General features: G+C 50.8%; 2 protein-coding genes across 4 annotated transcripts; one reads left to right on the top strand and one right to left on the bottom strand.

Moving 5' to 3' along the window:
• Window positions 1-393: 393 nt before the first annotated feature.
• DOK1 (docking protein 1) lies at window positions 394-6,747 on the top strand. Its single transcript, XM_039550897.1, has 5 exons — window positions 394-490; window positions 672-965; window positions 3,211-3,319; window positions 3,452-3,624; window positions 5,207-6,747. Exons 1-5 carry the CDS (start codon window positions 428-430, stop codon window positions 6,329-6,331), a joined length of 1,764 nt encoding a protein of 587 aa, XP_039406831.1. The 5' UTR covers window positions 394-427; the 3' UTR covers window positions 6,332-6,747.
• A 1,323-nt stretch (window positions 6,748-8,070) lies between these two features.
• LOC104690839 (meiosis 1 associated protein) lies at window positions 8,071-24,170 on the bottom strand. 3 transcript variants are annotated; one of them, XM_039550898.1, is made up of 10 exons: window positions 24,093-24,170; window positions 19,336-19,618; window positions 16,924-17,106; window positions 15,142-15,316; window positions 11,976-12,149; window positions 11,318-11,468; window positions 10,596-10,737; window positions 9,866-10,072; window positions 9,180-9,335; window positions 8,071-8,996 (listed from the first exon to the last, which is right to left on the bottom strand). In XM_039550898.1, the coding sequence occupies exons 2-10, from the start codon at window positions 19,582-19,584 to the stop codon at window positions 8,856-8,858; spliced, it is 1,578 nt and encodes a 525-aa protein (XP_039406832.1). In that variant the 5' UTR covers window positions 19,585-19,618; window positions 24,093-24,170; the 3' UTR covers window positions 8,071-8,855. The 3 variants fall into 3 exon arrangements, with proteins under 3 accessions (XP_039406832.1, XP_039406834.1, XP_039406833.1); XM_039550900.1 differs by having other exon boundaries at window positions 24,046-24,169; XM_039550899.1 differs by lacking the exon at window positions 8,071-8,996 and having other exon boundaries at window positions 9,243-9,340; window positions 24,046-24,128.
• Between the last annotated feature and the right edge of the window lie 2,589 nt (window positions 24,171-26,759).

The following is a 26,759-nucleotide window of genomic DNA, read 5'->3' as shown; positions in this document are numbered from 1 at the left end:
ACGTGTTCACACTCACGCACACGCACAGGTGTGCACATAGGCGCTCACACTCACGCACATGCACACGTGTTCACACGCACACACACGCACAGGTGTGCACATAGGCGTTCACACTCATGCATGCACACGTGTTCACACTCACGCACACGCACAGGTGTGCACATAGGCGCTCACACTCACGCACATGCACACGTGTTCACACGCACACACACGCACAGGTGTGCACATAGGGGTTCACACTCACGCACATGCACATGTGTTCACACGCACACACACGCACAGGTGTGCACATAGGCGTTCACACTCACGCACGCGCACACGTGCACACGCGAGCGCGCCCCGCCCCTGACACGCGCGTCCCGTCCCCGCCCGGTCCCCGCCCCGTCCCCGCCCCAGTGGCGCGGGCGGAAGCGCGCGGCGCGCGGGGATGGAGCCGCCGGCCATGGAGGGGCCGCTCCTGGTGCAGCACAGCCACAAGTTCGGCACCAAGGTGGGTCCCTCCCTCCTTCCCTTCTCTTCTTTCTTTCTTATTCCCTTCTTCCCCTCTTCCCCTTCTCCCTGCCCTCGGGCCGGCTGGGTGCCGGAGCGGAGGCGCTCCGGGGGCCGCTCCCGCTGAGCGGCCGGCCCGGGTGGGGAGCGGCCCCGGCGCGGTGTGACCCCGCTCCCCGCAGCGCTGGAAGCGCGGCTGGTCCGCGCTCTACCCCGCCAGCCAGCACGGCGTGGCCCGGCTCGAGGTGTTCGACTGCAAGGAGCCGTCGGCGGCCGGGCGGGCGGGCACCCGGCGGCTCGCCCGCACCGTGGTGCGGCTCAGCGACTGCACCAGCGTGGCCCCGGTGGGCGAGGGCGGCCCCCGCGCGGGCACCGCCACCTTCCGCCTGGAGACCCGCGACCGCAGCTTCCTCTTCGCGGCCGAGAAGCAGCAGAGCGAGGAATGGGTGGCGAAGCTGTGCCAGATCGCCTTCCCGGTGAGCCCCGGGGTGGGTGGAGGGGATGGGACGGGACCCGGACATCAGTGTGTGTGGGGGTGACCCCTTCCCACCTGGCGGCACAGGGAAGGACACCCTGAGGCAGCGCCAGTGGTCCCAGGTTTAAAGCACCCGGCCCTGGCACTCCGGTTGCCTCTTGCTGGCTCCTGCTGTGGGTTGCGGGACTCCTCGGCGTGCTGTCAATAATTCGTGGGTGTGGCTCCAAATTTCAAGTCGGGCTCTTCTTGCCCGGTGCAGAGCTCGTGCTCGCCCCTGTAGAGAGCTGGCCGGAGGCCAGGTGATGGCCGAGGAGTGTTTCCTCTTGGCCCAACCACTGCTGCCTTTCCTGCCACAGCAGCAGCGGCGGAAGCGGAGCTTCGAGAGTGTTGTGGTGCCCGGTTCCAGGACCCATCTGGTTCCAGGGCCTGGAACCCCCTTGCCCAGCCTTGGGGCTCGCTGCTGGGAACACCCCATCTGTGCTGGTCCTCTAGCCCTGCAGGCCCTGGGGCTGGTGGTCAGCCAGCATGACCACCCGAGGCTGTTTGGGCAGTGGGTGCCCTGAGAGTGTGGTTTTCTGTGCCCTCTGGGAGAGCAGCCTATGCCTGCCCGGCCCCACAGTCCTGGCTCTCCCTCCTGGGAGGTGTTTGGAGAGCCCTTGGTTGGGCTCCAGCCGATTCCAGGCTTGAAGTGCTGGGCAGGGCTGCCTGGCAGGAGGACTGGCTGCACAGCTGGTGATCCCAGGATCTCCCCCGGATGGGTGTTTGCCGAGTGTGATTTACCTTTGTCCCTCGTGCGTCTCCCTGCAGTCTCCTGCCAGGCCAAGTGTGTCTGTGCAGCAAATGCCAGGGCTGCCGGGGCCGGGAGGCACTGGTGAAAATGACTCTGTGTCTCCTGATGCAGTTGGGGTTGCAGCCTTTGCCCTGGAAGTGGCTTGTGGGGCTGAGCTGGGGACACAACACACCCTTGGAGTGGGGCAGGGTAGTGGCCAGGCCAGGGAGCACCTGCTTGGAGCAGGGCTGTGCTCCTGCCATCCCTTTCAGGGGAGCCATTATTTGTGTGCCCAAGGTCCAGAAGCAAGCTGACAGTTTAGGAAGTTGTAAGCAAAAGGCTTCAAGGCTGGCATGTGTTTTAGAAAGGCCTGACCTGGAGCAGGAGGCACAAGAGCTGCACGTGGCCTCTCTGCGCAGAGCATCTTCAGCTGGGAGTGCTGATCAATGTGATTTTGTGTCATGTTGCTGCCCAGAGGGTAAGCAGGGTCCAGCAGCTTGGAAGCTGGAGCCTGAGTTCATTTGGAGTTCAGAACAGAATTTTCTTTTCCTTTTGAAGATGAAGAAAAGTGCAGTCAAATGGAGCCTTAGAAGGCTGTGGAAGATTAGGTGGCCCTTGGCTTTCCGATCCCAGGCTGGAGCCCTGCTGCACTGGATACTTTAGCTGAGGAGGAGCTGCTGCTATCAGCTGTCAGGACATGAGGTTTTAGGACCCAAACACAAGGGCTGGATGGCCCTTTTTTGGGCCTCGTTTGGGCTTGTTGGTAAGAAGCTCGTGTTTGTGGGTTTTAAACTGAAACTGTGGCACTCGCCTCCTGCAAGATGTACCCTCTGCTGCAGCCCCACGGAACAACTCCAGCTCCTGGCCACACACTGGCCCTCCCTTGTGCCAGCTGCACAGGGCTCTGTGAGCCTGTAATTTGTGAGGGGCTTTTCTGGAGGAAGATCTCTGAAAGCACCAAGGGTTTGTGTCCCTCCCCGGGCCCTTTGGGACCGTGCTGGCACACGGTTGCTGACAGTGTGTGTTGCACTTTCAGTTCTGCATGTGCTAAAATAGAACTGCTCACTTCCCCTCTGCGGGCCACCCCTCCTCCTGGGCAGGACACAGACCCCCTGTTAGCAGGCCATCAGCCCCCTGAGCTTGTGCTGGTATGGCCAGGAGGGTGTGTTGGGGTTGTGCCGTGATTTGGGGGCAGCTCTGTGGGTTGTGCTTCCCTGCACCCTGTCAGTGCAGAGCCCAGCTTGGGACAAGGTGCTGCCAGGAGCTCAAGGAAGTCCCTCCTGTGCATCCTGGCCCTGTTCATCCATGTTCATGTGGGCTCATGTCAGGGGGGGCTGTCACTGGCTGTAGGGTGAGCAGGGTGCAGGACAGCCAAGCTGTGTAGGGCCAGGGAGGGCAGCAGGACCCAGGCCATGCAAGGGAGCCCGGGGCTAATGTGGGAAGGGGACTCTGGGTCTGATCTGCTCTCCTTTGCCAGGGAAATGGCCCCAGCGATGGCGTGGTGTCACAGTATGGCAGAGAGGGCAGCGGGGAGGCGCCGGCCCTGGAGATGGCCGTGAACTCCATCTACTACTCCAGAGATGAAGGTGGGACCTCCTGCTGCCCTGACTTGGGGCCACCTTCCATGGAGCCTTGTCCTGCTGCTGCCCCATCGCTGGGGCCACGCTGGGCATTGCCTGTGTGCCCCTGCTCTGCCCTGAGCAGCTCTGTCCCCGCAGTGAACGCCTTCTGGGTGACGGTGCAGCGGACCGAGGCCGCGGAGCGGTGCGAGCTGCGTGGCACCTACGTGCTCAAGGCTGAGCGTGACAGCCTCGTCCTGAAGGACCCACGGACGGACAGGATCCTCTATGTCTGGCCCTACCGGCTGCTCCGGAGATACGGCCGGGACAAGGTGGGGAATGGGGAGCCCCGTGTGCTGCAGGTGCTCCCCCGTAGCTGTTCCCTTGTGGGAGGCTGAGCTGATGTCCTGCGGCCAGCCCTGCCAAATGCCAGGACTGCTGCAGCCCCTTGTGACCATGGCAGAGTTGCCAGGGACATGTCACCCTGACTGTCCTCAGTTCCCGCCTGTGTCACCATGCTGGAGCATGGGCTGGCAGCACACTCATCCCCTCTGCGGTTGTCCCACTTTTGCTGAGGCCGTTGCAGCCTCTGCCGCTCCCTTTCTCCATCCCAGCTCTTCCCAGCTTGTGCTGTGAGCAGGGACATTCCTCAGTGCTGCACACAAGCTCTCCCCAGCATCCAGGGGTCTTGGCTCCTGGTAGTCCTGGCTCTGCCCTGGGCTCAGTCTCTCCCTCCTAAGGATGGTGGCTAGAGCAGAGGGGCTTTGAGGCACCAGTTGCTCTGGATTTGTTCACTTTGTGGGGCGAACTGCTCCTGTTCTCACTGACCTCTCCAGAGTCCCTCTCCAGACTCCTCCTGCAGTGAGTCCCCAATCTGCCTTGCTGCTACCCTGAGTGCAGGAGGTCTGGGGCACGCTGGACAGGGAGGAAGTGGTGGCCCTGGGGCTGTTTAGTGGTGTCCCTGAGGCTGTTTATAGCGGTGACCGTGTCGGCCGCACTCTGCCGATGGTGCTTTCTGTGGCACATTCCCAAAACAGAGGTGGAAACCGAGCTGCCCCTGTGGGGATGTCCAGCTCATGTGCGGAGTCTGTGCTGGTGGTGGGAAGAGAGTTGCAGGATGTGGGGAGCTGCACCCACAGTGACCTGAGCAGAGAGGGGTTGACTGTGCTTCTGTTCAGCAGCACTGACCCACGAGAAGAAGTTTGTCCCCAGAGACCTTTGTAGCAATCACAGGGGCTGCTGCTGCCTGTGAGAGAGGCAGAAAATCCCCCCTGGTTAAGGGAATGAGGCTCGGGAAGGGTGTGCATGTCAGCTGGTGGGAACCTGCTCACCAGAGTGTGTTCAGACCAGAGGAAGCAGAGCCCTGGTACGAGACTTCTCTTTAGAGGATCTTTACCGTGAACAGATTAATGCTGGTAGGTCAATGCTTTGCTTACTCTTGGTAGCCGAGCTGCCAAGCCGTGTCCTTCCTTTTGTATCTCTTGCTTCCAGATTGCTCCCTTCTTACCTAACATTCCATACTAGTTTCCCCTGCTGAACTGTCACTCACCTTCTCACCCCACTCCCTCCTCAGTGTTATTTCCTGGACTATTTGGTGCCAGTGGTTGAAACTGCTGGAACTGCTCACATAAGGCAGCAGGGCTCCAGCAGTGATGTCCCCTCAGGTGTGCTCCAGTTCCGGTTCCACAGCTTGTTCTGGGCTGCTGGCCAGCGTGGCCTTTCCCTGCCCAGCTGCTGGACACAGGGTGGCCCTCAGTGTGGGAGTGGAAGGAGCAGGATTTCAGGGCAGTCTCTCCTGCAGGATGTGCAGGACCAGTGCTGCAGCCACACGCCCTTTGGTGGGAAGCACAGCCTGCACGATGCGCTGGGTCAGCGGGTGCTGAGCAAGATGTGACCCTTCTGCTTCCCCTTCAGGTGATGTTCTCCTTTGAGGCTGGCAGGCGCTGTGACTCAGGACCTGGAAACTTCACCTTCGAGACCAAGCAGGGCAACGAGATCTTTCGCCTGGTGGAAGCCTCCATCCAGGAGCAGAAGGCGCAGGTGGAGGAGAACCGTCAGAGCTGTGACTCGCTGGAAGCCGACAGCCCTGGCATGGTGCAGATCCGCCAGGCCCTGGCTGACAGCCTGAACCTGGAGCTGCCCGCCGAGGGGGATGACACCCCGGCACCCAAAGCGGGGCTGGCACCCAGGGCCGGTGCAGCAGCAGAGGATCGAGACGCTGCGTCTCTGCTGAAGAGCCGGACTCTGCCAGAGCTGCCCGTGCCACCGGCCAAGCCCGCGGTGTCCAGCACCCCGCCACGCTCCCCTCTGCCCAAGGTGCTCCGTGCTGTGCCACCAGCCGAGGACCTATCCAGTGTGTACTCAGAGCCCCTGGACTCAGTGAAGGGCCTGCGGCCACGGCCGGACCCGCTGTACTCGGACCCTGTGGACAGCAAGGCCGTGAGCGGGGCCAAGGCGCCCGCTGGGGCTGTGGAGGAGCCAAAGCTGCGGCTGCCGGTGCTGCTGTACTCGGGCCCGTACGAGCAGGTCCGGGCCGAGGGGCAGGGCCGGGCCGAGGGTCGTGGCCAGGCTCCCCCTGGGCACAAGGAGCACATCTACGATGAGCCCGAGGGCCGCGCTCCCCGCCCCCTGCACCCCCTCACCTACATCTACGACGAGGCGCGGCCCACGAGCGAGGCCTGGCGCACCCAGGGCCATGACGGCAAGGGCGGCTACGAGTACCCCTACAACCCCAGCACTGACGATTACTCGGTACCTGCCTTCCCGGCCAAGGCCAAGAACCCCAAGCCAGTCCCAGCCCCCAAGCCCCAGGCAGCCTTTATCCCCAAAGGGGCAGACAGGGTGGAGGACCCTGGCAGGCGGTGGGGCAGCGCTGCCCCTGAGAAGGTGCTCATCAAACCCAGCCTCAACAGCAGCAACAACAACAACGTGGAGGTGCTGTACAGCCAGGTGGTGAAGCTGCAGCAGCTGCAGAAGAAGGAGCAGTCTGTGGATGAGTACAGCTTGTCGCCTCTCTATGAGGACTTAGGGGAGATATGAGGTGCTGCTGCTCTGTATCTGTATCTCAGGAGGGACTGGGCGTCCCAGTGCCAGCTGGGCTCCTCCTCTGGGGGTGGCTTGGGGTTGTTTGGGCTCAGGCAGAGCCCCTTTTGCTCACCAGTGCTGAGGGGCTGTGTTTTCCTGGAGGGAAACAGCACGAGCAGGAGAGCTGTGGCTGGTGCAAGTGCCAGTGTGTTTCTCCAGCTCTGGAGCTGGCTCCACTGTGCCTTCTGATCTGCAGGAGGGCTGGCTGTGTTGCCCTGTACTGCTGCTGACTCTGCTCTGGCTTCCTGTCAGACCAGGCTGCTGGGCTCTGGTGCCTTTGTGGGGCGTGGAAGGCTGCTTGCCATCAGTCTCCAAAAGTATTTTTATACAAAGTTATTTTAGTATTAAAGTCTGCATGTCTCAGAACGACACATTTGCCTGTGGCATGGATGGGGAGTTGCAGGTGTGCGTTTGTGCCTGTGCCAAAGCTACTGAGTTAAGAGGGAGCCTCAAAGAAAAGTGCCTGCCAGGTTGAGCTGTGGCTGGGATGCCCTGATGCCAGGGGATTAAGGGAAACGAGAGTCAGGCTCAGATATGTTGATGGCCTCCAGGCATAAGGCTGGGCAGGGACAAGTGCTAGCTCAGCTGCTGTGCTGTGGCTCAATGTAGCTCTCCTTCTCCAGCTTGATCCCAATGCTGATCCCCCCCCCCCCCCATTCCCAGCTGCTTTGAAAGGCCTGGAATGGCTCAGTCTGGATCCCATTGACTTTAATGGCAAAATCTGTGATCCCTGCTGTGTGGTTTGGGTGATTGCTGTGTGGCCAGCCTTGGGCAGAAGCCTACCCAGGGGAAAAACAGGTTCTCCTTTTGGTGCTGGTAATGGTTTTGAGAGATTTCATGTCCTTTTTATGTGGTGCCAGACCAGGCACCCTGGCATTGGCTGCCCCCACGTCTGGATGGGGCTGCTGGTGACTTCTGCAGGTTTAGCAGCCTGTGATACCAGTGTGACAGGCAGCACTGTGCTGTTCCTGTGCAGAGGGCTAAGCAGGACTTCTGCAGCCCCAGCTCAACCAAACCATTGGGGAAGGCTGGAGGTTCAGGTTCAGGTCCCCAGGCTGGTGAGATGGTGGTAAGGGGATGAGCTCTGGGCATTTATCTGATGCCCAAGTTGCAGGAGGAAAGCCTCAGTCCTGTAAAAATATAGCTTAGCTGTGGCCAGGACCAACTTGTGGCTCTTCCCCTCTGCTGGGTCCTCTTCTCCACTGGGGTTTTGCTGCAGGAGCAGGGAAAAAGTCTAATGGGTTTTGGGATATCTGAGGGAGGCTGAGGTGGTTCCAGAAACTTTGTTGCCTCCCTGCTTCCCCCTCCCTGGACCTGATTTTATCATTTTTATGTTGACTGGTTTGCAGGCCCCAGGCTGGGCCATTTGTGTGTTCCTTCCTGCCCATGGCTCCTTCCGGTACCCAACAGTCCTTGTGGCCTGCCTGGGTGTCTGCCCTGTCTTCCAAGATACCTGTCCTTGATGTCTTGCTGCGAGCAGCTGCCTGATGAGATGCCAGGGCACAGAAGAGCCAGCCCATGCCTTTGATTGGATAGCAGGGCCTGTCAGAGCTCGCATCCCCGGGAGAAGAGATGGCTCCGACGGGATCGTGGTGTTTGCCTCGTGCCCTTGCTCACCTGCAGCTGTTTCCCAGGAAGCACAGGTCAGTGTTGGGATAGCAGTGCTGGACATGTCAGAAACCACAGGCACAAAATGAACTTAATGGAGGATAACTTTATTTTGAAACAGCTTTCAGAACCAAGTAAGTAGAACACAAACTGTGCTGGTGCTCAGCAGCAGGGGCTTGGTGAGACCACCCCACCTTGGCTTGGTCGAGCTGCCCTCGGCTCCTGCTGTGCCAGGGGCAGCTGCCCTGCACCTGCACTGAAAAACAGGCTGGCACCTGGGCAGGAATTCTCTGGAATTGCCCTGGCTTGGCACTTGCTACAACCCCCTTCATGAGCTGGGGTGTTGGACAGCGAGGCCAATCTCGGAAGCAACCAAATCATCTGGGAGAGCAGAACTCCAGGCTTTAAGATTAAATTCAAGAGCCCTGTTTCATCCCCTATTCAAACACCCCACCGAACCTGCTGCTGTGGGATGAGGGCAGCTCAGCACGACTGCCTGCCTTGTCTGTCTGATTTCCTCCCTGCCCTGCCTGCAGCTCTTCTGCTCCCGCAGATCTGTGATCTGTGGCCTGTGCTAGCCCAGTCTCAGAAACCCAAATTTGAGGCAGGCTGGTGACGTGTGCTGGCAAGAACAGGAAATACGTGGTGCTGCTGCTGCAGGGGACAGCTGGATCTCTGGACAGAGGGTCCCCGAGCAGCAAACTTCCTGCAGAACTGGCTCGGTGACGAACACAACCGTGAAACAACAACAAGGAGGAACAAACGATGGGAAGTGCCTGTCTGACCAAGGCCAAGCTCCGTGTCTTGCCTGACCACATCCGGCCAGCTGCTGAGCCAGGACCTGTGGCTGCCCAGGGGCAGGTCCTGGTGCTCACTGCAGGAACTCCTCGTACTCCTTGGGGAGCAGGGAGCCCTCACAGGAGCCTCTCCTGGCTGCTGCTGGTCTGAACGTTTGGAGAGGAGAGGGAGCCATCAGCAGGGGAGCCACTGCAGCTTTGGCTCTGCTCTGAGGCTGCAAGACAGAGACAAAACACAAATGCATCTTGTGGGAGGAGGTGCTGGGCTGTGCCTCGCCTTGCCGGTGCTACACCCAGCCCTGCTGGGCACAGGGAGCTGCCTGCAGCCCTCCTGCAGGAATTTGACCAGGAGGGAACATCAGACCCCGTCCAGGCTGCTCACACACACAGGGACTCACCTGCCTGGGCTGGTGCCGCTCCGGGCGGTGCTCCCGGGGCTGGGGCTGCTGCCGGTGTGGAGGTTTGTACAAGGAACTCTTCAGGTATTTGTAGAGGTTGCTCTTCAGGTGCAAGGGGTTGTAAGCAACTTCCACTTCCAAGTTGTTCAGGGCACTCTGCTCTTGGAAGAAAGAACTTGAGTTTGCTACGGGATGTGACAGGTAGAGGCTGTGGGGTTTGCATGTTTGTGGTTTTTTGGGTTTCCTTTTCAGGGACAGAGTTGTAGACACTCTAAGCCACCCTACAGTGAAGGGTAAAAGGGATCTGTGGCTGTGCTGCTACCCACAAGGAGCACTCTTAGCCGTGTATAGAGCAAGAGGCATCTGCAAACAGATCTTAATGGATTTAAACATTCCCTTGCAGGATGCAGTCCTGTCTTTCCCTATGCCCAGAACCAGCCAACAAGCTGGAGCACCCTTTCTGGGCACTGTCACCCTCAACTATGCTTCACAAGGCCTCTTCCCCCCAACAGACATGCAAATTGCTCCAAAGGACAGGTATTTGCTGTCCATGAAGAGAGCTGTCTGCTCGGAAGGAGTTTTGGAGTGCTCCATCACATCCCAGCTGTCACTAGACATTGTCACAGCCATTTCCTTCTCTCGGTATCTGCTGAGGTGATAATGAGAGCTGATAATGAGTGACTCACCTCGATGGGGCCCTGGACTCGATCAGGGTGCTCAGCCAGGAGGGCTGGGAAGGCTGATGGCAGCAGGAGCTCTCTGGTGGCCACTGCTTTCACCAGGAGAGTGGCAGAGTCGGAGGGGACAATGACATAATAGGGATGCACCACCACGTTCCAGTTTGGTCCAGTGTTCTGGGGCTCACGCCTGGCCAAGAGCATCCACTTCCTTTTCTAAAGGGCAAAATCCAGGTGTGAACAACAGGCAACAGCCACTTCCTTCAGCACTGCCACCGTGGGAGCTGCGGGGCTCAGGGCAGGCACGCCCACACACCAGGGAAGGGAAACTATTCTGCAGTAGGGCTGAGGACAGTATGGCATTTGTTTTGTTCTTTTAGCAAGTCAATTCTTAAGAAAAACACCCAGTTTTGCTTTACAGCTTGTCAGTAACGGCCAGTTCTCCACACTCCAAGCCTTGGTTAATTATTTTTGCAATTAAAGCCGCAAGTCTTAACTCCAGCCTGATGTTTGCACTTCACACCCCCAAACACTCATTTCTGGTAGGTTTGAAGGTCTTCTGTAAGGTCTGATGAGCTGTAGCATCTTTCCAGTAGATGGAAGGATTTCCAAGCCCAACTCTGGCCCATGAGATGAAGCTGCAGCTTTTAAAATGTTTCCTGGTGCAGGCCAGACAGATGTTACAAGGTGTGCGCTGACTGTTCCTTTCCCCATCACACTGCAATTTTCACACACTCACCAGGAGACTGTGACACAAAGCATGGAAGCTGTGCTGGTTTGTCTCCAGTTCATCCCAGTCCAACTGCCAGCAGCTTGTGGGCTTGATGATGAAGGGCAGCCCATAGAGCACAGACTCACAGACCCCTTCAGACTTCAGAGCCCTGCAGGGACACAGCTCGTGTTAGTGCTCGTGATTTTAAGAACAAGTGCATAGCTCAGAAATTACACTGGTTTTTCCTATAAATAAATCTCAGAAAAGACACTGGAGAGCATCTCTGTGCTCTGCCCTGTGCCATGAACTGCTGCCAGGAAAGCAAATTCTTAGGTGAAATCACAGCACAGTGAGGCTTTGCTTGCTTTTTACTACTACTCCAACTAATTAGCTCAGGCTCTGGCATCTAATTAATTGCTGTGGCCTCACTAGGTAATGAGAGAGCAGAATTATTGCAATAAAACATTTCACTGGGGGGAAAGAACTGTTGCATGAATGACACCTATGCTGTCACACTCACTGCGTGCTGTGGTGACACCAGGTGTGACCGTGGTCTGCATGTGGGCTGTGCTGTTCCATGAGAGGAAGACTTATGGAACTGGGTTTTTTTCACACCACAATTTGGCTCACCAGCACCCCAGAGCCTCCTGGTGATGTCACCAGGCCCCAGGATGATAATGTACAGGAAGGTGAAGCTTTTCTTACACCCTCTCCCAGTTACCCAGTGGAAGGCAAGGAGCACCGCTTACTTTAGCACCCGGAGTTTGTGCAGCACTGTGGATGGCCAGGCTGCCACGTGCCCGGGAGAACTGGGATCTGCTGCTCTCCCAGGGCCATCAGCTGGCCCTGAAAGCAGGGCTGGGTCCAGCAGCCTCTCCTGCAAATCACACTTCAGGCACACTGGGAGAAGGAGAATGGTTTAGCTTGCTGGAATTGGCAATGTTTAGCACATGACATGCTCAAAGCACTTAAAAATGAGTGTTTTCTAGCAGTTATTGAGGGAGGGACAACACTAAAGCCTGACACCAAGCATCAACCTGTCCCCAAGTCCCTCTGTGAGACAGCATTTATTTAAGTGCAGCTCTGGCACAGACTCTTAGTTTTGAACACAATTTTCAGGGCTATTCAAGCTCTAAAAGGCTCCTTTTTACCTTGACCACGTTGCTATAAATTCACATGCCCCTCCAGGCACATTTTTGCTGCAGAATGGAAATTACTGCAGCCTCAGCAGCCATGGTAGCAAAGCAGCAACTTTCTAAGCCTGATGACTTTCCCAGTTACCCACAGATCCCACTCAGGTCTCTAAATGGGAGGGAAGATGCCCATAGGAAAATCCTGGGTAACCTTTAAGGTTGAGGGATTCAGGAGCTCCCTGAAGGGGAGCAGAGGGGAAAGAAAATGAAATACTTAAGGTGTTCCTGGGTGCAGCAGCGTGGCTGAAGCCTCCTGAGGGAAGGAGGAGATGGAGCTGTTCCCTCTCTGTGCCTTGGTCATGGAGCCACGTTTTAAACAGCATCTCCAGGCTGATGACATTGTCCTCTACAGTTTGCACCTCGATGTCCATTCCCAGGATTGCCGTATCTGCAGGAAAAAGAAAAAAATAGGTGAAAAGGCACCAATATTTTCAGCCATCGAAAAGATTTCGCTGGTTTCTCATACCCAGCAATTCTTAAACTCCTGTGCTGGAGGTGCAGACAAATGTGGTGTGATGTAGCACCAGCTTTTAGGCACGGAGAAATGTAGGCTGGACAGCAGAGTTAGGCAGGGTATGAACAATATAAACCCTTGCAAAAAAAACCCCAAACCCACCCAAAAATAATACCTCAGAGGTGCATCTAAATAAGAAGCTAGCTTGAAGTCCAGCAGAGAAATAAAACAGGATAAATAAAATAAAGTGAAGGGAAAAAAAAATCAATTTGCAAATTGCGTAAGACATGCGATATAGCCACTTGTAAAGACAGAAGGTACAGTCTGGTAGCACAAATAGCTTTACCATATAGCCAGGATGTGGAAAAGGCTTTCTGAGAAGATGAATAAATAGCTGAAATAGCCTTTTTTTTCCCCCCTTGTGTTTACCAGGCCAGTAGGGGGATTAAAAAACAGTGCTACATCCATCTACACTGAGAAATCTTTTCTTTATGCAGTACTTCTAGTTGGCAAAAACGTCACTGTGCATTTTAAAAAAACCCCAAAACCAAAGAAAAAAATCATGGAAATTCATTCATTTCTACCTGGCAAATAACCCAGGACTACTGTAATGACTGCCATTCTTCAAATGCTCTGCAGGACACACTTTTGGACTGTTCCCACCTCCCAGCCTTGAGGAAGGCACTAGGAGCACATCGGTTGTGCCTCTGCAGCAAAGCAGACTTGACTCCCATTCACAACAGGAGATCTTTCCCACTGCCCTTGCTACTAAAAACCTTTCCTGATCATCCTCTTTGACTGTCCCTGGCTGCCACGACCTTTCATTCCATTTTTTTCTGTTCTTTACTTCTTTTTTTTTTTTTTTTTTTTTTAAGTTGGAAGCCACTCTTCATGAACGGAGTTGTTCCACTGCCCAGCCCCTTGCCCTGACACTGAGCCTTGCTCCCATTTCCCTGCAGAATGCACCCTCCTGTTTTGGAGGCATTCCCTATGGACTTTGGACTTGGGCTTCTCTCGGGGATGTGCACTGAAGAGGGCATTAACAGCTCAGAAGACAAAGCACCAGGAAATCCATGTAATTGACTTTCACAAACAGCAAAACACTGCTGACAAGGGGGATTATTTGTGTTTTGGGGCTGGTAAATGCTTCAGATCTTCCCTCAGTAAATATTTTCCTGTTTGGTTTTTTTTGTTTTTTTTTTTTTTTTTACTTTCTCATCTGTAATAGATACTTAATCACTTACACATCTGCAGCTGGCACAAGACATGACAATTCCAAATAAATTCACTGCATTCATTGCTTAGGAAAAACAGGTTGGGATGCCAACATCTCCTGTGCAATGGGAATCAAATTTCCTGGAGAGCAGAGCCCCTGTAGAGAAAGGAGCCCTGGAACTTGCAGAAGTTGGGCTGTGGTCACAAAAAATGCATTAGTGCTTTATCTGCAGGGCTTGTTTTTTGTTTTTCCCAAACAGAAATAGCTGGGACCCGTTATCTCCAGCACATGCAAATATTAACCTTTGTTAGCAAAAGGTCTGGCAAAGCTGCTTTCAGGGAGTGTAATGGGATAGGGGAAGAGAAATAATAATAATAGGTTACAATTTAGAGACCAGCCCATCCAAAGGCCAGGCAGCCTGTTGGTTACTCCCCCAGATTATTCCCACCTCAAATGTCCTGCTCTGCATGGGGTTTAGTTAAATCAGTTTGTTCTGATTCCGAAATCTCAGCATGTTCAAAGCCGTTCTAAGTTTTGCCAGTGGGGGAGTTTCAAAATATTGAAGTCTTCCCCAGCTGCACTACCCTGGGAATGAGCCTGTGGAGGGGATATCCTGATCCTGCTCTGCATACTAAAAATAGAAGTAGGCTCAAATAGCCCCTAAATAAACTAATGGAAGAAATCTCCTCAGTGAAATGAAGCTCTTGATGAAGTGCTGCACCACAATATTTATTTTGTAGTTCCAGACAGCACTAACCTTGCACTTCCTGCACACTGGATCTTGCAAATTCAATGCTCTTTACCGCAATTTTTTAATAGTAAAATGGATTTTTTTTTTCTGAAACAGAAGAAGGGAGCTCCAATGGATATCATAAACCAGGTGGGCTCATTTTTCAAATTATTTGACCTATTCATCCCCTGCTGCTTTTCTTAGCAAGTAGTTCATCTGACTCTTCTACTCAGAAAATTAGAATTTCAGCACATGACATTTCAGTGGCCTTGATGTCCACATTTATGTTTTCATTCCATTTACTGGGTGAAAGGGCTACACAAAACTCCACTTTAAAAAATAATATGGTGGGGTTTCGCATTCCCTAAAGCATCCCTGTGACAGAGAGGCACAGAACATCTCTTCCTCTGTGGAGTTGAGTCTTCCAGGGCTTCCCTGCAGGATTCCCAGTCCCTACTGCGACAATTGACCAGAAATTTGCTACTGCAACCACAAAAGAAAATGAACAGCAAGGGACAACACTGCCTGTCCCTCAGGAAAAACAGAAATAACCCCTTCTAATCCTCTCTCCCAGGCTGCACATTGCACAGTGCTGGGAAGAGTTACTTTCACTGACCAAGCCTCTTAATCAGCTGGTTTTTTGTCTTTGATACTGTTCTTGCTTACCTGCTGCTGCTTTTCTCCATGCTTAGAGTGTGTAACCCCCATAACTCGATGCTTTTTTCTCTTTAACCCCCCCCCCCCTCCAGTAAAGCTGTATCACACATGAATTTTAAATAATACCCAGAGCTGAAGTAATACATGAGGTCTGTAAGTTCTCTGAGGCCCAGAGAAGTGCTGTGCTACAGACTTCCTCCAGGCACAGCAGTTCCCACTGACCTAAGGGACATTAAATGGCCCAAAGGGAAGTGGCAGAGGTTGGACCAGTGGCTGTCGTGCTGCCCAAAGCCATAACTTCCCTAAAACTGCCTTCCACTCACCACTGCTGGGCTCCTCTGCTAGCACACACTGCTCCACGTCCTTGGGCTCCAGGAAATCTCTCTTCAGAACCTCAATGACCTGTATTCTTCGCAGACTCACCAGGTCTATGTCTTGTAGCTTCTTTTCCAGCTGCTTTACCATTTCTCTGCTGGGCTGGCTGGTCAAAATCATGATCTGGAACACAAATCAGAGCATGCAGGAGATGCCTGTACCCGAATTTTCTCGAGAGGTGATGATGTTGAGTAGCACTGGTCTTACCATGGAGAGAGGAGAAATCTTGCTGAAATAGCTGATCTATTCTAAAGCAGATTTATAAGGAATTTTTTTGAGTTTTGGCTCACATTTAAGCCAATTTGAAATGGATTGAGAGGGTTCACTGGAGGAACATCTACAGGTTTTGTGCTCTGTGCTTTGCACTTGTGATCAGTGAGTCTCTGTGTGTAAGAAGGGACTTCCACATTAATTATAGTTCAAACAGACTAAACTTGGCCTTCTCCCTCAAAAGCTGAATGGGAATTTTATTTTTTTTTTAAATATTCAGTCTATCCTAAAGATATTTCCCAAGAGAGCAGCAGTAGGTGTGATTCCCACTGCCCAGTTTTGGTCTGATACGGAGAAAAGGAAACAAAAATTCAACTTACTCTGCATAAAAAGATGCTTGTGATGGGGGGGGTGGAGGGGAACTGCAATCACTTAAGTATCTGAAGCAGAAAGAGGCCTTTAACTGAAACTTTTTTTGGCCTTTTGTAAGGGTTAAACTCCCTCCTGCCTGTCAGTGATCAGAGCCTGTCCCTGCAGCATGTCTTACATCCCCTTGCAAAGAGAAGTACAATAAAATTGCATAATCTAGAGGAACAAGGATTGCTTAGCAGAGTAAAAACTCCCTACATCCGTGGATTAACTTAATTTTGAAGGTAGCTTGTTCATTCAAGTACACCAGAAAATATCCTGGATTTTGTTGTGTGACAAGAAAGGTCTTGTGTCCAAAGTGTGCTCTGTTCATTCCAACCCCCAGCTTTAGAGTTAAAGCACAAATCACCTTTCAAATGGTCAGGAAAAATACCTCAAAGCCCTAAGAAAAGCAGAAAATCAGGAGAAAGGTTTCCTGGACAGACACTGGGGGTGAGCCTCAACTACAGCCTGATCACAGCGTGGCTCTGTGAGACTCTGGAAGGGTTTAAGGACCTAAACAAAGCAGAAAGACTTGGGAAGTTTCACTTGTGGGAAATCTCATTTTGTTTTTTAAGACTGGATTTTTTAAGACTGGCAGGTGGACCCTGGGCCTGGGAAGTCTGAAATGCAAAACTGCTTGGAGCTGATATTTTCTTATGTCCAGGGGAAAACACCATTTCTGTGTGAGTCCTTTCCCCTGTTCTTTCATGTCAGTTGATACTGCTTTAAAAAAAATACTTCCTCCTGTGAACCGTGCTCTGCTTTCTGCACTCATATGTCTGTTCTCATGTGTTATTAGCAGCTTCCCTCCCCTTTATGCAAAAACACACATTCAGAGCTGAGAACACAGCCACCAAAATCTATCACATCCTGGGCCAGGACTGCTGTACATGCAGCTTTCCCTAGATATGTCCCCTTTTCCACAGGAATCTGTCCAGAGGGATTTAAGCACTTGATATCTTCCTTCAGAATTTCTGGACAGTGGATCTCTGAAACAACCAGAATGATGAATACTGAAATTTTTCAGCACGTTCACTGCACATGAGATACACATTTATAAAGCACAATGATGTGGGCTGGCTCCCACTCCCTTCCCAGCATTTCCTTACCTCAACAGAACTATTTGTTGAGCCTCCTGCTGCCGTGTGCCTGCTGTACTGCTTGAATTGTTGCAATCCATCCTGCACAGCTTGCACCACTCCATTCCCCCCCTGGGGGAAGCAGCCTTCAGCCGGGAGCGAGCGGAGCTCGGAAAGGCAGGCTTGAATTCGGGCAAAGTTTTCTTTCACTTGCTGTAAAACAGAGTTCAAGGAGCAGGAAAGGCTGGTAAACAATGTGAAATACCTCTCCATAATGTGGAAAAAGGCTGCTGGTCACAGAGATGTCAGCTCACCTTCAGGTGCACCTTCCTCAGCAAGAACTCAGAGTTGAGACAGACCCACCAGCTAAACTGGTCCATGGTGGGCTCAGGAAAGATATTGAGTGAACTCTACAAAATTTATTTAAAACAATACAAGGCATTACTGCCAGAAGTCACCTTCCTCACTGAAGAGGCAGCAGGTGAACATTTGACTCGTTTGCTTCAGGTGTGTGGAGCCCGAGTCACTGAAGCACACCTGAGCTGTGGTTTGCAGGGTGAGCTTTCAGTGGGACTGAGTGGGAACAGTGGAAGGGCTCTGCTCAGTTGTTATTCACTCCTACATTAAATTTTTTGATGCTTAAATGCTGATTCCATATCTTGTCACCATTTGCTCTCCCCCACAGTTATCTACTTTTTCTCTGATTTCTCTGTTTTCTCCTCCCTGCCCTTTCCAGGGAAGCTTCATGGGCTCTCCTGTTGGGGAGACCAGTGGGAACAGAGACCATAAACAAGCACCAAGGAGAGATTAAAACCAGGGTAACTGTGTGTGACACTTCCCCATGTACTCTCCCCACCTCTATTTTCAGCTCTGGGGCTTTCCTGACTTCATGTGATTTGTCTAACAAGCACCCTTTAACACAGCTCTGAAAAACATCTTCAGTACAGCAGCTGATGTCTACTACTGGAATGCTGCCCCCAAAAAACCAGCAGAGGGAATACAAAGAACAGCTTGGAAATTATTAAAATTATTGTAAAAATGTTTTGCAGTTAAACTTATAATTTGTTCTTGATTTACCAGCCAGAACAGAGAAGGAACCTGCTTCTATTTAGAGGAAGAAAGGATAAAATACAAGTGGGTTTTTCAATCTAGACAGAAGGGTAAATATATTAAGAAATCCCTGGAAGACAAAGCAAATAAATGAAAATTAGAGACCAGGTGCAAGTTTCAAAATGACAATTATTGACCACTGGATGAAACTATCAAGAGAAGTACTTGATTACTCCTCTTGTTTTATCTTCAGGTCAAAACTAGACGGCTTTCTGGAAGGAAGCTTTAATGAGATAGGCGTACTTCAGTGAAACAGAATAGCCTGTGATATGAAGAAAACCAAACTGTGATCTAAGGGCTCCTCTGTCTTTAAAAACCGTGGCCATCAAAATGAGGAATTGTTGTTTAAATAAAAAAGTCACCTGATCAGGAGCAGCAGTCATAAGATTATCCTTGTCACATCACCTATAACCTTTTCTACAAAATAAACACCACCATTAGCCAGAGTCTTCTTGCTGATCCCATTTGCTAATTTACTCTTGACCTCTGATTTTTTATTTTCCCCAGGTGAAGACTCGACAAAACCTTTCAGAACGTTTCCACCAGTGCTGGATAAAGTGGAAGGGTTAATCCTGTGTGTTCACACTGATGTGCAAATGAGAGTGCTCAGTGTGATGGCTTCTAACAATCTTCAAAAATTCTTGTGAACTTTGAGATGCATATTTGTATTCCCAAACTATTACTGCAGAGCTGCTACTCATTCTGCATCTACATTTATTCCTCTGCAGAGCCCTAAATGAGAGCAATACTTGTTCTTAGTGATTTAGATCTCTATATTTAAAATCTGTGTGGATGTGGCACTTTAGGAACATGGTTTAGTGGTGGGCTTGGCAGTGCTGAGCTTTGGGTTGGATTTAGTCTTAGAGGACTCTTTCAGGTAATTCTGTGATATCTATGATTTCAGGATATTTCTCAAATTCAGCACAGTTATTTTAACTCTGCACCTTTCCCCTTCAACATCTAGAACCTCTCACACATTGGTAGTATTTGTTCAGTGTCCAAATTATTACAGCTCGAGTTGTGTGTGCAAATTCTGACAGAGAAGCAGTACAGCACAAAGCAGCACATGAAAGGTGCAACAGATGCTCCAAACCAGATGTTTTAGCAAGGAAGAGCACAAAACCTAATTTATGCACACCAGAGAAAAAATGACACTCCTTTTAAACTTCATCCTTTCAGAAAATTCACCTCTTCCGTGAGGTCCGTGAAACGATCGCTCTGACAAGGGTTGATATTTAGATATAAATTTGAATACAGATTTTTAGAGATAAATTTAGATATAAATAATAACTTTTTTTTTTTTCCTGAGCAGCAGCACAGCCTGGGGCATACCGTGAAGGGCAGCAGACACTCCTGCTGAGGCTGTACCATGTAGAGGCTGAGCAGGGGCACACGGCAGGGCCCTGCCAGGCCACATGCCAGGCACAGGACGTTTTCCAGAGCCTCGGAGAGCACGGAGCAAGTGTTGGCCCAGGAAGGAGAGGTGACATCCACCACCAGGATGCGGGATGGCTGCTGGCTGGGGGCTTTAGCAGCAGGAAAAATTCTCCGTGTTTCTGAGGGTAATCTTCTGGAATTCATGGCTTCTGTGGGTGTTACGTGCCTGGTGATGCATCTGAACGGGAGAAATAAATAAAGAACTGCAATGAGGGAGGCTCTCCCTTTCCCATTTGCTTGAAATCACAGCTCACCAATAATTTAGATTCCTAATCCTTCTCCAAAGCAACTGTTGTCCATACTCTCATAAACCCACAGGAAGAAAAGGGAAGATGCATGTGGTCAGGAAACAGAATGTTTTCACTAAAGAAAAATGTGGCAGAGAGGCTCTTACAGGTGCAGCTGGAGCAGTTTCAAATGTTGGCAGCATGGAGCTGTGAGGTGGTCCCCCAGCCTGGCTCTGGTGCATCCATCAGCTGCTGGAAAACAAGACTGGGAACTCCACCTCCTAATTCTGCACTGGCCAGGAGGTTGCACCCAAACCCTGGGGAGAACAGTCCCTGCTCCTTCATCCCCAGCTGTTGTAGCTAAAAAAGGCTAGCAGGACACAGCAAGAAAATCCTGCATATCCATGAATTTTACTTTGTGGGTGTGGAGAGCCAACCCTTGTTCTTCAGAGCATCAAACACCTGGGATGAGCTCCTTGAATATGACATTTGTTCCCCCCTCCCCAATCTCCCTTCAATGTTAAGCACAAGAGCATTTTCCTGTTAAAAAAATTCTCTTTTTTACTTTGTGAGCAAAGAGCCTTTCTAAAATCCTACCTTCGCTAAATCCATGCAAAACATTCAGTGCTGTTTCTAAAGATACAGGAAATGCTTCAAAAAAGAAAAGTGTTGGTATGACTGCATGCACCTTCTCAATATGAACGAGGATAATTTTTTCTTCCTACAGCTTCCTTCCCAGCAGAATCAGTAAAAGTTTGAAGCAGCCTTGGATTCACATAGTCAGGCTCTGGTCAGAATCCAGGCCTGTCACTTGTGTGGTATGCTCAGCTCACACAAACAGCTCTTTTATGGTCACCAAGGAGACAAGATACTACATTTCCTACAGCCTCCAGCACTTTGGAGTAAGAATTTCTGCAAGGCTTGGGAAGAGCAAGAAATTAGTTTCTATCTGGCTGAAGAATCATCAGAGAAAAATCTGAATTTCTAGGATTCCTTAGGATGCCTGTCAGTGCAGGCAAAACAGAGTGATCACAGCCTGAATTTCAAAACTGGGGTGAACACTTCAGAGCTGGTGAAAATATTATAAATACAGATACAGATCATGTAGGTATCTTGCTTTGATTAGTCCTCTGATAGAATTAGATTGTCAAATGAAAAACTGCCAGATACCACTTTAATCAGTGTCTCTCCTGGAGCTTTTCAATTTACAGCAGAGTTTACTCAATTACATGACTGAATCTGGGAAAGGACTTGTCTGTCTGAATTTTTTCTGATGAGGCTTCAATGCTACTGAACTCTGCAACCCCCCAGAGCTTTCTCAAAGAAGGAAACAAAACCCACCCTGTCAGAAATCCACCAGAGTTGGGCCTTAGCATGGGTTTCAGAGAGGAAAATGAGATTTGATGCTGAAGCAGACACAGTTTTCCTAATTTTGAATGAATTCTCTCATTTTTGGCGCTCTACAGGACTATGCTTCTTTTAAATTGGTTTTGTAAAATAAGCCCCTCATCAACGCTTTACCAACTGAATTTCATTTCTTCATAATTGTGGTGTCTTAATTAATCTCTGCTTAGCAATATTAACATGATTTATATGCAGCACTCTGTACAATATTTGACCTCTTCTATAGCTCTCCCTGGGCTCTGGTGAGGCTGGAGAACTGAGGAATTCTGTGTCAGTGGTTGCTGTGGTAAAATGACATCCTCATTTAGGCATTGGGTGGACTGACAGAGCCCATCCCATGGGATTCCGCCACAGTTCCATGAGAATTGTGTAAACTGCAAGTCCTGGCAGCTGATTTGACATTAAGTGATTGCTCAATAAAACAGAACTCTCCAGGTGTCAGGGCTGGTGATGTGCATTTTGCCCAATGCAAGGAGACGCAAATTCTGCAGAACTAGAAAGGGACAGAAAGAAAACTTCTTTATAATGAGTGATTTGTGGCTGCTGAGGACATTCTGCAATTGCACATCATCCTACATGCTTAGTTTGTTATAAAAACCCATTATTAAATAATATCCAAGTCTAAAAAGGTGTAGCAACAAAGCCACTGGTTAAAGAGGATTAAAGATAATTGGTTTAAAAAGGTGCCATTTTCAGAGTAAGCTTCAAAACCCTGGGAAAAAGGAATATTGTCATGTGCAAAACAGATCAAGCTGCAGAAATAAGTGGGTTTACTAGAAAATAAACTGGCTGTGCAGTGTGGATTCACTCTGGTGTGAATCCTTTTGTCCACCTAGCCTAGAAAGGATTTATCTAAAAGGTTGGGATCAACAGAAGAATAAAGACAAAAAAGCGAAAGAGCTCGCATAAAATCAAGCTACTGAAAACAAGATTATTCCAGAGCCTGTATAATAGAAGATATTGTGTTACTCTATTCATCAGTGCTCTAATCAATCATAAATAAATGGCTTTAGACTTGTGCTTTTACTGAGAGAAAAATCATCAAACCTTAGTAAGAATCGTCACTTTATATTAGTGTTAAAATCACTCATTATAACCTTTATAGGGTTTTTGTTTTTTCTCAAAAGAAGAGGAACTATAACATTGTAGGAGTTTAGAAAAAGGCATTTTTAAATTCTGAATCACTAAAAATGAGTAAAAATAATAAAACCTTAACCACCAGTGTGTGGACAGAGCAGCAGAGCAAGGACAAGCTCCTGCAGAATTCCCAGGGGCTCCTGTGGAACAACAGCCAACTCAAAGCCCACCATGAGAGCTGTGCTATCAGGGGGACCTTGTGCTTGAGTGACAGGCTGGAATTCTCAGAATTAAACTTTATAGGAATTGTAATAACTCTGTGATGAGATTATGGGCACGGCTAATGAAGCCTCAGGGGGCAGGTGCTCCATCTTCCCTGGCATCTTGATTAAGAACCCGGGATGACACCATGTCAACACACACACTAACCTGACAGAAACACAAATAATTCATGGGCCCAGAACGTGCTGCAGGCAGGGAATCGCCCCTGAGGCTGCATGGAAAATCCTGGGATACAGCCACGTGCTGGAGCAGACTGGAATTGTCCTCCAGGTCCCTGCATTCCGATGGCTCCTACAACCTGAACCCCTTCTACCCTGGATGTGACCTCCGAGTCTGAAGTTTCAGTCTTACTGTGACATTTTCATATTCATATTTCCTGTACTGTTTTGGGGTTTTTTTTTAAAAGCTTAAGGCAGCAACACCCCCTCACTGGTGGCTGGATCCTGGGAGCAAGGGATGGCAGCACTGGTCCCACAGGAAATCCTGTGGGATGTCCCACCTGGAACACCAGGATGTGCTGAGGTGGCTCTGGCTGTTGAGGTCTCTGCAGGGACTGGAGAGCTCTACTGGGCTGTACTGGGACAGCTGGACAGGGATTGGGACACCTGTACTGGGCTGTACAGGGACTGGGACAGCTGGACAGGGATTGGGACACCTGTACTGGGCTGTATGGGGACTGTGACAGCTGGACAGGGATTGGGACACCTGTACTGGGCTGTACAGGGATTGGGACAGCTGGACAGGGACTGGGACACCTGTACTGGGCAGTACAGGGACTGGGACAGCTGGACAGGGATTGGGACACCTGTACTGGGCAGTACAGGGACTGGGACAGCTGGACAGGGACTGGGACACCTGTACTGGGCAGTACAGGGACTGTGACAGCTGGACAGGGACTGGGACACCTGTACTGGGCAGTACAGGGACTGGGACAGCTGGACAGGGACTGGGACACCTGTACTGGGCAGTACAGGGACTGGGACAGCTGGACAGGGACTGGGACACCTGTACTGGGCAGTACAGGGACTGTGACAGCCATGTGTGCCTGAAGGGTGGCCATGCCACCAAGGGGTGTCAGGTAAACCAGCAGCTTTGCTGGACTCCCTCACATCCCATTTGTGTTTTCCAGACATTATTCCTTGCTGCCATGGCATTTTTCCCTGCTGTGGCATGGAAGGACGGGGAGGGACACAGGGCTCCAGCTTTGTTCCCCCAACCTGGCGCCTTGATGGAGCATTTTGGTGCTGCAATTAAAGCAGAACCAGGACTAAACCCCTCTGGCCCATCTGTTTTTTTCAGGGGCACCTTCCATCCCTGAATTGGGTTTTTCCCCCCGTTTTCCTTCACGTTTGCCCCACGGCAGCACTGCCCGAGGCTGCTATCCTTGGATGCCTCAGCTGCATTTAACGCGGGAAGTCACGACTAATTATTAACTTCCCACGGAAGCACAGGTTTATGTTTTTCACCTCCCAAAACCCAAACACCCTGGAGAAGGCCTTCCCTAAGGAATTTGGGAAGAAAGCTCCTTTTCCCGCTGCCGTGCCCGCGGTTGGGGCCGGGCCCTGCCCGGTGCCGCTCCCCCCGCAGCCGGCGGCGCTTCCCGATCCCGGCTCACCCCGGAGCTGCTCCCGTGGGAATGCCGCGATCCAGGCCCGGACCCACCTGGGCGGCGCCGGTTTCCCGGTCCTGTCCCGAATCCCGGGCGGATCCCGGGTGGGTCCCGGCCGGGCGGGGTCGCCGCGCATGCGCAGCGAGAGCTTCCCGCAATCCCGAGGTTGGGATGCTCGGGAAAACGGGAATCGCTCTGCTTCCCAAACCCTGCGCTTTGTGACCCTCCCATCGCATGCTGCACCGCTTAAATTATTGTTACTTTGATCATTCAATCACCTAAACATTAATTTTTCCCAAATTAACCCCGGCAAGCCTCAATTAACAAAGCCAAAGGGAGCTGGAAGATTGGACATCTGGGATTGTAAATTTATGGCCCTTCAAGGACGTTGGAGGAATCAGAAGATGCAGAGGGGATTAAGGGCTGGAAAGGTGATTAAAGGGCTAAAGAATGTGGGCCAGATGAGGGCGAGAAATCATTAACTAATAGGGATAGAATGCTAATTAATGAAGAGAATTACGTGGCTTAGAACCAATGGGCATCGGTGGGGCCAGTGCAGCTGGCCAGAGGTCCCTCCTAACTGTGTGACAGCCCAAAAATCCCTCCTTGAAGGATAACTGTGTATTTTGGAGATAAGAATTTAATGGAATCAGCTCGCAGCTGTGCCAGTTTACTGAATGCAAAAGGAAATCCAGGACTTCCCTAGAGGGAATATTTTTACTGGAGGTATGTAAACAAAGACACATCTTTTTACTATAAAGCGAGTTGTTAAGATTTGGGGTTGGTTTTCCGCTTTACTCTTTGCATTTTTACTCTTGACTTCCAGCTCCGTAGTGGCACGAGGGAAGGGATGAGTAGGGAATCAAGGAGAGCAGCTGGGCGCTCACGAAAAAGGAGGTCACAGCCCCAAAAATGCCTGAAAACTCACAGGGAGCGTGCGTGTGTGTAAATACTAAAACCTTTCAAGCTCCTCATTTTTATACATATTGACAAAATGAATATAGATAAAAATTGATTTCGAAACAACCCTACGTGTCTGTTGTCTTATATACAGGATTTTAAGATATAAGAGAGCTTTGGCTATAGAACTGCCGTGTTTGAAAGGGCAAATTTAACTTCTGAATTTATAAATTAAAAGAATAAAAGGCTTGAAAAGGCCAGAAAAGAGCGAGCCCGGGATCGCGGCTTGGCTTGAGTCGATGCTGCCACCGGGTGGTCAACACGAGGAACTGCAGCCCCCCAATGACTCGGCAGTACTGCAAGGGAAAAAAAACCCCAACCCCCCCCAAAACCCCTCCAAACCAAACGAAAAACGACCCAAACCAAACCGAAAATCCACGACAACCACCCCAAAAAAGCCGCACGCGCAGTGACTCGAGTGAATCCCCGCTTCGCCCGTAATTAATTTGTTCCCGGGATGGAACAAAGCGAGCGGCGCATGCGCAGTGGCTTTCTCCGCTCAGTGCTGCCGCCGTGTGGGGAACGCCCGGTACTGCAAGTCGGCGTCTTCTCCCGTTTCTCGCCCTTTTTTAGGGGATAAAATGACTATTTTGAGGGTAAAAACTGAGTTAATCGGTGCTGAAGAAAATGGAAATTTTGACGTAAAATTGAGGCGATGAATGGGTGATATTTTGGGGGTAAAATTGAGCTTATCACTAAGGGACAGGTAGGGAAAATTGGAGGGATAAAACCTGTCAGGGATGGAATGACCGTTTTTGTGGGGGGGAATGTGAGGTAAACTATAGGGGACAGAGTGAATATTTTGGGTTTAAAATCGGAGCTCATGTATAGGGGACAGAGAACACGTTGGAGCAAAAGGCATCAGTGAACTGGTCGGGGAGGCAGGGCTGGCATTTCGGACAGAGATTGAAATCTAGAAATATGCTGATATTAATTTTATGTATATATATAAGCAAAGCATCTGAAAACACTCCACAGAAGTCTACGAAACCTGGGTGCTCTGGAAGTCAGGAGTGATTGTGACTTTATTTCCCGGTTCTGCAGTTAGGAAATGGCTCAGGTGTAAACTGATGAATTTTTTATATCCTCCGTCTCTCCTGATTGAAGTAAAAGCATCCTTCCATAATTCCAGGGTCAGTATTTATTCTTTTATGGCTGACTAATTAGCCTCTGGAATTTGCAGAGGGAAATGCTGCCTGGAGTGTGGTCCCAGAACAGATTCGAGCGAGGCTTTTTGTGAGCTTCAAGCAGCTCGTGGTTTCTGCTGCCTGACAAAAATCCTGGGAACTGCGCTGGAATATTTGGGGGGAAATACAACGCGAAAGGTTAAATGGATGGCAGAAAGGAGACAGGATGGAACAGTCCCGTGATGGTTTAGCTCTGAAAAAAGCACAAATAACCCCTGGGAATTCCAGCCCCTGACTCCCGCAGTTCCCTCTCCGGCCGCGGTTTTCCGAGCAAGGAAATTTCTGCAATTTCCAGGTTTTCCAGCCGGCGTCACTCCTGGGTCAGGCAGAGCCCTTCCAACCATGAGGGGATCCAGGAGGTGTTTCTGGCTCTATGGGAGGGCAGGAGGAGTTAGATTTTTTGGGGTAATTTTTCCCCTTTGTTTCCTTTCCTTGCTGCTCTGAGGCGTGTCTGTGACATGTTGGGTTCCCTGCTCTGCTCTTGTGCTGTGTCCTTGTCATGTCAGATCCCACATTTGAGTTCTTGAAACACTCAAAAAAGGGCAAAGCTTCTTTTTATAGTTCAGAGGAAGA

This window comes from Corvus cornix, chromosome 4, assembly GCF_000738735.6.
Source record: "Corvus cornix cornix isolate S_Up_H32 chromosome 4, ASM73873v5, whole genome shotgun sequence".
Taxonomy (NCBI): Eukaryota; Metazoa; Chordata; class Aves; order Passeriformes; family Corvidae; genus Corvus; species Corvus cornix.
Note: the sequence above shows the minus strand (reverse complement) of the source record. Positions and strands in the feature narration are given on the sequence as shown.

Coding starts and splice junctions, on each gene's coding strand:
- DOK1 (XM_039550897.1), top strand. CDS start 428: ATGGAGCCGCCGGCCATGGAGGGGCCGCTCCTGGTGCAGCACAGCCAC. Junction 491..671: donor GCCACAAGTTCGGCACCAAG/GTGGGTCCCTCC, acceptor CGCTCCCCGCAG/CGCTGGAAGCGCGGCTGGTC. Junction 3,625..5,206: donor GGAGATACGGCCGGGACAAG/GTGGGGAATGGG, acceptor CTTCCCCTTCAG/GTGATGTTCTCCTTTGAGGC.
- LOC104690839 (XM_039550898.1), bottom strand. CDS start 19,584: ATGAATTCCAGAAGATTACCCTCAGAAACACGGAGAATTTTTCCTGCT. Junction 15,317..16,923: donor CAACAAATAGTTCTGTTGAG/GTAAGGAAATGC, acceptor TTTGTGTTCCAG/ATCATGATTTTGACCAGCCA. Junction 8,997..9,179: donor AGCGGCACCAGCCCAGGCAG/GTGAGTCCCTGT, acceptor TCTGTCTTGCAG/CCTCAGAGCAGAGCCAAAGC.